The sequence below is a fragment of the Cyprinodon variegatus genome, unplaced genomic scaffold (assembly GCF_000732505.1).
Source record: "Cyprinodon variegatus isolate N-32 unplaced genomic scaffold, C_variegatus-1.0 Scaffold253, whole genome shotgun sequence".
NCBI lineage: Eukaryota > Metazoa > Chordata > Actinopteri > Cyprinodontiformes > Cyprinodontidae > Cyprinodon > Cyprinodon variegatus.
Genome location: NW_015150706.1, coordinates 254840 through 267090, shown reverse-complemented (window position 1 = coordinate 267090; position 12251 = coordinate 254840). Strand labels below are relative to the sequence as shown.

Sequence of the window (12251 nt, the reverse complement as noted above, 5' to 3'; positions counted from 1 at the left end):
ACAGTAATGGAGAATTTTGCCCCTGGTAATACTCATAAGGCCCGGATGGGGAGGAAGAGGAGGAGGGATGTACACCTGCCTGAGCCTTGACAGAAGCCTAATAAATAACAGGAGACAAGGTGAAACAGCAGTAGCAGCTTCCCACCCACCCCTCCACACACACTACACACCCTTCCTCTTCCTCTTCCCACTTCCACCACCTACACTGCCAGCAGCATTAGTCTACACAGACAGGGTTTTTTTCTGGAATGAAACACAGTCACATCTCCAACTTAGCTAAAGCATTCACCTCATGAAGGGGAAAGCTTGAGTTATATCTGAGTAATAACAACTGAAAAACGCTATCCAAACCAAAGTAAGCATATATGTTCTTAAACATTCTATGCAATCATTGGCAGGGATACTATTTTATCAATGTTATAAAACTTTAACAACTTTCTTTCCAGAATTGTTCCTGGGCATCAATGTTAGATTTTTCTATGCATTAATAGCCTCTTAAAGGTTATATCACCACATATCAGCCAGACTTAAGACCTGTTTCATGTTCAATTCAAGTTCGCTTTTAGCAGAAGATGCCTCGCCAATATTTGGACATTGTCCCTCAACACTTCATTAGCAGAGAGGCTAATGAAGTGTTTTATCAGTTAATACTGGTTTAAAAAATGTTGTGTTAGGTGTTATGAAACTGGATAATGTTATGTTAAGGGGCTTACAGACAGGATGCTGTGCAGTATGCACTGTGCTTGCCGCCTTCTAGTAACTGCATGTCAAAGTTCAGCATATTTGACCATGCTGTGCTTTTTGCTCGGCGCAGCAGTTTTTCACCATGCATGCCATTGAAAATAATGGATTTCAGAGCGTAGCAGTTTGCACACAGCATCCTAGCAGAGCGCCTCTTTATTTCACTGCTAGATGTAACATAATCACACAACTTCCAACAAGTTTCACTTTTTCTTAATTACTACAAAAGAAATTTTGCTAAAAGTTTATCAAGACATTTTGGTAAATATGAGGCAAGCTTCTGTGTTCTTTCTGGTCAACTATGATTTTTTTCTGGTCAGACTCTAATTATTAAATTGTGAGTAATGACCTCAACTAAATCAGGTGAGGCGTTTTGGGTTGAAATGTGATTATGTGTTCTTTTGTCATCCCCTAGGTGAATCAATGCACTCTTGAAGTAATTTTGGTACTGTAGACCAGCTACACTTGGGAATGTTCAGTTTTCCATGTTTTCTCCATTTATGGAGAATAGCTTCTACTATTGTTTGCTATGGTCTCATGGCCATGGAAGTGGCTTTATTATCCTCATTAGACTGATGTCACCGTTTTTGTTTCTAATCTGTTCTGGAAATCTTATAGATCAATGCATTACGTTCTACTTTTTAGGAAAACTAACTTTACATCTTTAAGACTATTTCACATTATCAGTCCATAAATTAGATTATTCTAATTCTACAGGTAGGAAGCTCAAAACATTTTCATAAGACTAAAAAAAATAAAGAAAATAATAGCTGCTTCTCATTTGACAACTGTTTTATAAAAAGTTGCACAATGTGAAATAAAGCTTCATGACTCAGGTCAAATCTATACATTCATCTAAAACAAATATCAAAATTAATTCCAATAAATCCCCCTTGAGTCAGGGGCTAACATTGCTGCATAATACGGCCTAAAAAAGCAAAGGATTTTGAAGATGAGGGGAGGAATCTATCAGGGTTGGAGTCAAGCAAATCAGATTGTTAACTCTCCAAAGCACCTGCCAGTTATTTTTTTTTTTTCCCCCTTTGAGACAGATGCAATTCTCACAACTATATTATTTTCTTAAAGACAAGTGAACTGGAGCGTAAAGTGGCCAGCAGAGTGGAGGTTCAACGATCACTTAAGCACAAGACGGGGACGTTCTGATTTAAACAGCTTCGCCTACTCCTCCCTCTTTCCCCTCCTCCATCTCGTCACATTAATAACAATCGAGTCCCTCGGAGCACTAATTAGTGAAAACTTCCAGTGTGCCTGGATTTTACAAGCCACCTCCCGACAATCGCAGGCCTCTGTAAACATGATCCGCTGCATATTAAAGTTGTTGTTTTTCCCAGACACGGTGATGCGATCACAGGATTGTTGGAGCATGCCTAACGCACACAAACACTTCACGCTCTGTCTCTCACTCTCTCTTCATTAGCCATCCCCTGTGTTGGCCTGTGTGCCATTCATTAGCTTTTATCCCTCTCATCTGAAGAAAAGGAGGCTGTGTGTAATTAGTGCAGTCTCTGTTTGTCCGGTATCCCTCGCACATTATCATTCCGCAGCAGATAACGCTGCCACATCAGCCGCCTCAAGAGTGAACTTCAAACTATTAATGCCTCTCAAGAATGTAAATAAAATCCGCTTGCAAATCAACAACTAATGATTGAACGTGGAGAGCCCCTCCAGGGATATGAAGATGGGGAACTGAACTGGTAGACTTCCCAACACTTTCCCTCATTTGAAAGTACAAACTATTTTTTTTACTTGTTGTGCAGTTGCATGTTTGTGGTCTATCAGTACATTCACACATCTTGGTATTGTTAACATGAAGTTTTACCCCACACGATATATGGGAAAAAAGAAAAGGGAGCTCTGAAAATGGAAAACCAGACTCTAACCATTTGGCACATATGAGTCATGCTGTGTGGATGCTTTTCTACAGAAAACTGAGGAAACAGGTTAGAGCTGATGGGAAGATGAAGCTCAATACAGTGCATTCAAATAAAAAGATAAGTTACTGTGTGTTTAAAACTTCAGGTTTTTGCAGACATTTTAATAAAAGAAAATTGCTTGGGTGAATTAACATCCATTTTTTTTTGTCAAATACATGAAGTAAGGATGGACGAAAACTTTGATCAATACCGGAGCCCCAAAAATTCTTCCGTCTCTGCTAGGGCTGAGTCCTGAATCGATTTGATTTTGATTCATACTGTTCTAAATCGATTAATTGCGATTCGATCCGTTTTTACAATAATGAAAGTGGTTCAACTTGGTTCAAAATACTCATGTATTTTATTTTTTTCTGTCACATTAAACACAAAGTGCAAACTTGTAAATCGGACAGCTTAAACTTGAGATGTGAACAAAACTGTCTCAAAAATGCAAACTTGTTTGTGAAAAGTGAAAAAGTGAAGCCTCACATGAACAAGTAGACGTGACACAGCAGACATGCATGAGCTGCATTATCTTCACTGCACAAACTATATTTGCAGCGTTGTCTGTAACAACTACAGGGTGTTTTCTGGTCAGCCGCCATTAGTTAATGTCTTCAGTCAACCTATTTGCTATATTTGCAGCTGTCTGGCTTGAAGTCATCTTGAGTGCATCTTTCCTGCTCATTTGAATGTGAACGTCACGCGCGTCACTGTAAAATTAATCAATCTCATTCCCTAGACATCGATTTTGCAAAAATGTAAAGGAATCGATTCAAAATTGATTAAATCGATTTTTTTACCCAGCCCTAGTCTCTGTAACAAAATACTTGCAGCTGCAATTGCTGCAAAATCTGGTTGTATAAAGACCTAATAAAGGTCCTAATAAAATAGCCTTAAGTCTGTGATATGAAACAGAAGTTAAATAAATGGCTGAAGGGCACAGTATATTTATTTAAAATGAGCAGTATGGTGATCACAGCCTTTTAAGTGGGCTTTAAGTGAGGTTTTTGTGCTAAAGGTTGAATGTTTTAGCGCAGACAGGTTGGTCATGAATTCTCAATTGGTACCAAGGGGCCCAAAGAGTGCCAAGAAAATATTCCCCACACCATGACACCACCACCACCAGCCTGAACCGTTGATACAAGGCAGGATGGATCCATGCTTTCATGTTGTAGACGCCAAATTCTGACCCTACCATCGGAATGTCGCAGCAGAAATTGAGACTCATCAGACCAGGCAACGTTTTTCCAATCTTCTATTGTCCAATTTCGATGAGCTTGTGCAAATTGTAGCCTCAGTTTCCTGTTCTTAGCTGAAAGGAGTGGCACCCGGTGTGGTCTTCTGCTGCTGTAGCCCATCTGCCTCAAAGTTCGACGTACTGTGCGTTCAGAGATGCTCTTCTGCCCACCTTGGTTGTAACGGGTGGTTATTTGAGTCACTGTTGCCCTTCTATCAGCTCCAACCAGTCTGGCCATTCTCCTCTGACCTCTGGCATCAACAAGGCATTTCCGCCCACAGAACTGCCGCTCACTGGATGTTTTTTCTTTTTTCTGACCATTCTCTGTAAACCCTAGAGATGGTTGTGCGTGAAAATCCCAGTAGATCAGCAGTTTCTGAAATACTCAGACCAGCCCTTCTGGCACCAACAATCATGCCACGTTAAAGTCACTCAAATCACCTTTCTTCCCCATACTGATGCTCGGTTTGAACTGCAGGAGATTGTCTTGACCATGTCTACATGCCTAAATGCACTGAGTTGCCGCCATGTGATTGGCTGCTTAGAAGTTAAGTGTTAACGAGCAGTGGGACAGGTGTACCTAATAAAGTGGCCGGTGAGTGTATATATAGAAATGCACACCCCATCAATATTCTGGGTTATAATTGACTAAAATATGCTATAATTAACTTATGGAATAAAGATAGAAAACATTTTCTTCATTCAATAAACCTTTTTAAGAGATTTTAAATACGTTTTGTTTTAGAGAAAAGATGCAGCAGTGGTCTTTCATTGCTGAGTCGGGGTGAATTCCATGCCCCTCTCTCACCTCCTGAGCCCCAGCTCAGATTTTTGCATGTTTACAACCAGGATTAAGAGAATCCCAATTTATTTAGGGACAGGGAAATGGGGCACTCTATTAGGGGTGCAATGGTACGTGCATCATTCTGAGCCATCGCATTACATGCGTCACTTGCGAGTGCAAGCAGCCAAAGAATATGTTAGTCACAGACGATCACCACTCTTATGGGATTTTTTTTTTTTTATTGCCTTTTGTTAAGTGCCAAAATGGAAACTATGTTAATTTAGCTGCCATCTAAAGCATTCCCCACCAAATTCATGTTAAAATTACAGATGTTGATAAGAAATGGCAATAGGTCTAACACACACCTTTCTGTTTTTTTTCAGTAAAAATACTTCAAGTGCTTTCATGCTTCTGGTGAGGCAATATGAGAGTCAGTGGATGAAATATGGAAACAGTTCTCTTTTTCCAATAAAACATTTAAAAAACAACTTATGAAACCTAGGTTGTTGTATTTCAATGCGATCAAATTTGAATCTTTGTAATACCTGATTGGTGTGTCTCTCATTTTAACCACTGGCCTTGGTGACTTTAAAGCAAAAAAAGAAGCTTTAAATCAGGGATTAAGTGTAAAACTTGGAAAATGAAATTCGCCCTGAATCAAGGCTCTATTAAGGATTCTAACTGTTGAGATAAGAGGAAACATCCAGTTTTAGTACGGCCTTTGCTACAATGCTCCCCAGTGTTATTTTCAACTTGGGCATTACAGCATTATAAAGCCTTGTACACTCTTTTCAATGCCTTCTGCAACCAATTTTCTGCATTTCTAAAAATGCCTTTTGGCAACTTCTAGAGAACAAAGTTCGCCTTTTTACATTTTAACCAAGCAGGATAATGTGTCAAACATTAAGCTATTTCTTCAAAATAGCATACTTTGTTTTGCTGATTAAACAGTCAATTATAACATTCCCATGTGTGATTTATGACAGAAACTCCTAGTTTGGATCTTAGATGAGAAAACCAAGGCCGATCCTCCATCTTGAGACCATGACCTTTGCAGCTGATGTATCAGAAGCCGTTGCCCTGTAATACAGCTCTTGATGAAATTTGTAATGAAAACATTTGTCCTTTGTATAAGAAATCACGTTGACATACAGTGCTGTGAAAAAAGTATTCGACCCTTTCCCATTTTTTGATACACTTTATTGTGTCAGATAAAATGCATTGAAATATTAGACAAAAATTGGTAAGAAGTATTAAAAAAAAGAGCAGATTTCAATTAAGGATTTAAAAGGGTTTGATGAATGACCAATAATCATGAAGATCAGAAAAGAAACCAAAACAGCATCTAAGCACATATTCATGCAGGTATTCATATTAAGGGACCAGTCAAGGCAGCAAACTCACACAGTAAGTTGCAAAGTTTGCTCTTTAAACATAGACTTTTTGACCGAGAACAAAAAACAGTCTTTCTTCCTACTTTTGCTACATTAGTCTCAGAATGTTTAGATTCAGGGTCCTGGACTGACATCGGCATGATCCACTTAAAAATAAAAAAATAAAGGCTCTGGCAAGGTTAAAATTGTTCCATAGGTTTGGTATGAAAGTTCTTTAAAGTGATGCAGACCTCACCTCCCTCAGATAAGATCAAACTTAAGTTTCAACAATAACAATATGAAAAGGTGCAAGAATGTTCCCAATAGAAGGGTTTAAATGCAAAAACGTTGATTTTAGATTTGCCAAAAATATCTTAATGACTTTCAAAACTTTTGGGAAAGTATTCTGCTGACTCATAAGGTAAGTGAGACATTTTAAAGGTGTTTATCCAGCTCCTTCTGGGCTTAGACTAGCATTTCAGAGAAAGAACATCATATAAGCAGTGAAATACGGTAATTGCATGATTTTGCTTTGCTTTATAAGGACCTAAAAGACTTTCTAACACTGATGGAATAATAAATTCAGCTCTCTCAGAAAATCTGGAAAGAAAACCAAATCCACCAATTGTAACCATAAACTCAAGCGAATTTTGGTTATGATGCAAGGCAATGATCCAAAGACCATTTGCAAGTCCACCTCTCAGTGCCTCCAATACAAGATGAAGTCCGGGCTAAAATCTGAAGCAAGATGCTGTTGCACTATTTTAAACAGGTCTGAAATTGTTGGGCATAAATTATGGATATATTGTTGAAAACTCTGTAATGTGGATCAAATAAAACAACTCCTGCATACAAGAGTGGGACAAAATTCCTCCAATGCAATGCCAGTTAACTAAAAAGCTCATTGCTGCCAAGGGTTTCACAATCAGTTGTTAGGTTTAGGGTGCAATAACTTTTTCAAACAGAGCCTGGTTAATTTCAATAGCCTTTTTCATCCATTACTCTAATCAAAATTTATAACAATTCTGCAAGAGGAGACTGCCATACACTCCAGCTCTCATCGTAATAAAAATCCAGGTTTCATTTTACACAAAGCCTATAATAAACTGTAAAATACAGAAGATAGGGCCCATATATTCACTACAGATAAAGTCCAGGCTTCCAAAGCAAAAATGTTACATTAAGTTTTCCAAGCTTAGCTCTATAATTGACAACCCTCCCATGCTCCCCCTCTTCATGTCTACCAACCACTATCAGTCTTAAGACAGCTCAGCTGACAGACTCAGCAGACCCTTCTCTGGAAATACACACAGGCATACAGTGTTTGAATGGCTTCAGTAAATCCACGTGTTTCTACGGCATTCATTATCATCATAATAAAAGTGTCTGAAAGGCAAAGTAACAGAAGAACGCAGACACCTCACTTTCTGCTTTGTGCTATCATCAATCACCACGCACCTTTTTTTCCTTTTTCCCCCTTCTCTCCTCAAACATCAGTTGAAATCATCATATAAGAATAATAAAAAAAATAGAAAATCGCATGCATATTTAATTTCATTCTCCAATGGCTTACACAAAGGAAGCTGCCACCTTTTAGGACACCTTTTGGAAAGAAAAGTCTCAATTAAATCTGAGTCAGCTGGGAGAGAGACAGAGAGAGAGAGAGAAGGAAGATAAAACAATATGAAACATTTCAGAGTGAAAAACTATCTAAATTACAGCCAGACTTCAAAATGGAGGGCTGTTTATCTTCTCGAGCAGGCAAAGTGTTGTTTTACTCCTTTAGCCACCGCTTGGATGAAAATCAGGATCGGTCAACCAGGACGCTATCAGCAGAAGTCACTCTGCGGTGACAAACAGCAGCTCTTCTACTCTCAGAGCATGGGCATTACTCTTAACGCACGGCTCACCTCTATCAGAAAACAAGGCAGGTTTTATGGCTAGCTGGGGAAGGTGGTAAACATAACAAAGTGTGCAGCTCCCTAGAATTTAATGTGCTCGGTCAAAAGACAGAGTATAGATATCAAAGGCCAGGGCTGCTAAAAAGGAAAAAAAAAGTCTGCCTTCATGATGTAGAAAACAAACGCACCACTCATACACAATTAGAGATGTATAATGATGCTTCTCACACTTTCTTTCTGAACTTTCCGAGCTGTGTAAGATGAATGCTATTAGGAGACACGTGCCACTGAAAACAGATACGTTGATTAGCCGCGAGCAGAGTTAAAAAACTGAATTTTCCATCATACCTTTCCTACAGCAAAGCCTGTTAATGAGATGCCAGAGGAAGTACTGCAGGGATCAGAGCCTTCTTTGACAATTTTGAGCATAGAACAATGCAAAGCTGCACCTACCCAACTTTCCTATACTGCACACTGCCGGTCAGGTAGCTGAAATAAGGACTTTACAGTAACAATGATTACAAGAAAAAGACAAATATAGCTGTTTGGAAATAAGTGCATTTATAAAGGAAAATGATACTGCTGTTAAGAAACTACAGTTGAAAAGCTACTGTAAAGCAACAGGTTGCAGGCTAAATTGACTAATTAACTGACTAATTTTGCTTGGTAGATGCTCAAGTTAAAATAACAATCAGCAGTATCATCATACTTACACACGCAAAAAAATACACAAGTCTTTGGAGCCTAATTGCAGCAATAGCCCAGCTAATGGTTGAACATAAAACTTTATAAGAGTGGTATCTGGCAAGCTCCACTGGTATAGTTGGTAGTGGGCGGCTTAACAGACACCCCAACCAATGTATGGTCACCTGTAGGTTAAAGTAGTATTATGTAAATAAAATTCATGGTGGAGAGGATTTACTTTCCACTTTTTGGCTATGTGTGCTTTCAAAAACTGCAAAAAAAAAGGTTTATTGTAATCAAGGGGTAAAATTGCAGCTTCCGTCTGTCACTTAAACAAGAGCACAGCATTAGGTAGGAGAGGGATAGTGTATTAATTTGTGCTTCATAAGGCAGTTTTTGATTACAAATCATATTTAGATAGTTACTTTTATCTGTTTAATAAAACCAATTAGATCATATAGGCTGTTTTTTTTTTTTTTGCATAAATGCATTTCTTTTTTTTTTTTTTACCTTCTTCATAATCGCCCGGCCCAAAGCAGACACACTGACAAGCTGACATATTGGGAGATTAAACTGGTGGAGTGTCATGGTTTCACTCCTCACCAGCAAATTAAAAGACTTCTCCAAAAGGACTGCTGTCCGTGATCGACCTGAAGAGTGCACTGCACAAGCTCCTGATACTGTGAACAGGAGCTCTGGTTACCTCCGTGATCTAATTATCACTTGAGCTGTTATCGCATGTTCTCCATAACAAATGCCCTGGCTGCTGGCCGCTTTAGCCCACACCTCTCCATCCGTGTGTGGCTAATCCGTCACCTACCCAGAGAGAACCAAATACGTCCAAATTGATTTCATCCTGGTTTACGTGTTTACACACAAACTCTCTCACACACACATACACATTTGTGCAATTAGTGGCACATTTATCGATGGTTTTGGCACCACTGGGAGCCACTGCCGAGCAGCCAGCTCGCCATGAATCTCGAGTTCCAGAGGCTGCCAGCGGGCAAGACTGATAAACCCCACACTAAAAACAGACTGGGAATACTCTGAGCTTCAGGGTAAGAGAGATCTCAGTTACTAAAATTGACCTGAAGTGTTGGAAATGGTTGATGAAAGCTCTGTGTTTACCTTAAACTCTCCAAAGGTGATTATGTCACTAGTCATCTATGAAAAAGGAGAATATTCAATGTTTCAATTTGCACAACATTACTGCAAACTGTTGAAGTCTATCTGAACAAGGCTTTTTCTGAGTAGTTTGCCTTCATCATCTGGGTATAATATCAGTGTAGCATGCTGCCCCCAACAGGCTCCTCACAAAATGTCATCAGATGCTTGCTGAACATATACAGCATCCTTCTAACAAAACAAAACCACCCATCACAAGTTCAAACCAGAAGAAAACAATGAAATCCATTCAGAAATAAAAAATAAAAAAAACAGGCAGCTTCATTTGTTTGTGTGCATTTGAAATTAAATCTGGCTGCAGGGATCAACCTCAGTCTGGACATCATTTATCTGTTTATTGATTGGATAATATGGGTTAATGTTCCTTTTTCTCCCCCCTACATAGATTATGTGACAGAGGTGGCTGAAATGACCCCATTTAGGACCTAATATGCAAACATTTACAGCAATCATGAAGTGCCTTAAAATCAAAGTCACAATCTAGTCAAATATTGTGAATCTTTAGATCTAATTTGTGTTATGTTAACTTTCTAAAACTTCTAACATATTAGAATTTAATCAAAAGTAAATCTAAAGTGGTAATGTAAGCACTTTAAAAAATAAGAGAACTGATATACAGCCAATAATGAATTTCACTGATCATCTTCAGATAGAGACACAACCACACTTACATACCCATCTATATAAGAATAAAGGTAAGTTTATTGTAACAATATTTAATTATGTTTCCTGTATATTTGCCTAGATAATTAAATCATCATGAACTCTTGAATTCTCCTCTGGCTTATGGTTTTGATGCGCAAACCCAAGATCATGAGAGATAACACTACGCATAAGCACCCCTAGATAAAGATGCTAGAAAATGAAAACAGTAAAAACAAAGAAACAAAAACACCTGATTATGCAAAGAATAGCCAATGTGCGTTCTTTAATTCAAAGATAAGAGGAATTATTTTTTGCAAAACAGATTTTCAAGTTCAAAAGCTTTTCCCGGCAATTTTAAGACATGGATGATGCCTATATCTGAGAATCAGCCTCATGCATCTCTAAAGTGGCACTTTATGTCTGAAATGCACTATTTTTAAAATGCCAGAAGGTGCTTATTGCTGATCCAGGAGCACATCGGCAGCTATTCTTCTACCTGAATCCCATGAGGTTAATCACATTAGACAGATAAAGTTAAGCGCAAACAGTCCCCTGAGTCTCTGTAAACTTGTTTGCGCGCATAGAGCGGCGGTGAAGCAGTCGCCCCGGCGGAGCGCACCTGTCCGCTGCGCGCGCCGTGGGACGCTGAAGGTGAGGAGAAACTCCGCCAAGCCAGGAGCAGGAGTTCAAGTGTGATCTCCCCTTACACCCGGGAGAGAAACAAAACATTTCAACCCACAATCATGCTTCACTATAAGGATGTAACACTATTCCACCAGAGAGAAGTGAGTCAACTCATTAGAAGTACATCTCTGACCCGCGCCACGGTGCGTTAAAGGAGATCGCTGCCTTCCAGCATCCTTACCTTTAAAAACTTCCCCTCGGACGGACAGCAGGAGGCTCATCGCTGCAAACAACCAATTGATAACTTTATCCATGTCGGCGGAGCCGCGGTAGCGTCAGCCCCCAGCCGCGGGGTTAACTGGAAACTCTTCTGTTTCTAACTAAAACACTACTTTAGGCTGCGCAAAAATCTAAACTGCTCCTCTGCTCCTTACGGTGAGGGAATGAGGGGTGGGGGGGTGACTGAAGCGGACACGGCTGCCCCTTTGCACTCTTTGGAGGAGGAATGTGTGACTGACTCCTGATTCCTGAATTACGCCTGGATTGAGTGGTCCGGCTGCTGCTGTCTGCGCGCTGTCTGGCCGGTAGAGGGAGCAGCTGAGCCCAAACTGGGAGGGAGGAGGACAGGCTGAGGTGTCTGCTCCTCCTGCTGATCGGGAAAATCTGAAACAATTCAAGTTGATCTAGGTTTATTATGAAGGAGTATCATTTATATTATCATATAAATGACTTTTAACCCTAAAGTCTTGGAGTCTAAGAGGAAAAAAGCTTTAAAGCTGGGCTTAAACACATGTTTAACCCCTAGACATGTTTATAATTAAAACCAAAATTATATATAGAATCAACGTCAGTTTATTTCAATAACTTTGTTTATGCCTAAGCTTAACACATACTCTTACCTTAACCTTTACTAGTTTAATCGTAACCTTATCCATCCACACACCGTAACCTCAACCTTAAACATGGTGGGCTCAGAAGTGCTTTTTTCCTTCCCCCTGTTAATTAAGGCTTGTTAACCCTGATCTTAAGGATCCTGCATGTTTTACATGTTTCCCCGCTTCTACCCACCTGGCTTCAATGAGCAGGTGGTTAACAAGCTGCAGTATTTGATGGGTGAAGCTGAGGAGGTAATACAAT

At 39.5% G+C, this 12251-nt stretch overlaps 1 protein-coding gene across 11 annotated transcripts in view; it reads right to left on the bottom strand.

Annotated features, from left to right (window-relative positions):
- The window catches only part of ptprm (protein tyrosine phosphatase, receptor type M), a 230477-nt gene extending 218833 nt beyond the window's left edge, over positions 1-11644 (bottom strand). For all 11 annotated transcript variants that reach the window (XM_015382250.1, XM_015382251.1, XM_015382252.1 and 8 more), the window contains exon 1: positions 11356-11644. In XM_015382250.1, the coding sequence (XP_015237736.1) occupies positions 11356-11428 (73 nt within the window). In that variant the 5' untranslated portion in view covers positions 11429-11644. The remainder of the gene's footprint in view (positions 1-11355) is intronic.
- Positions 11645-12251: the final 607 nt, after the last annotated feature.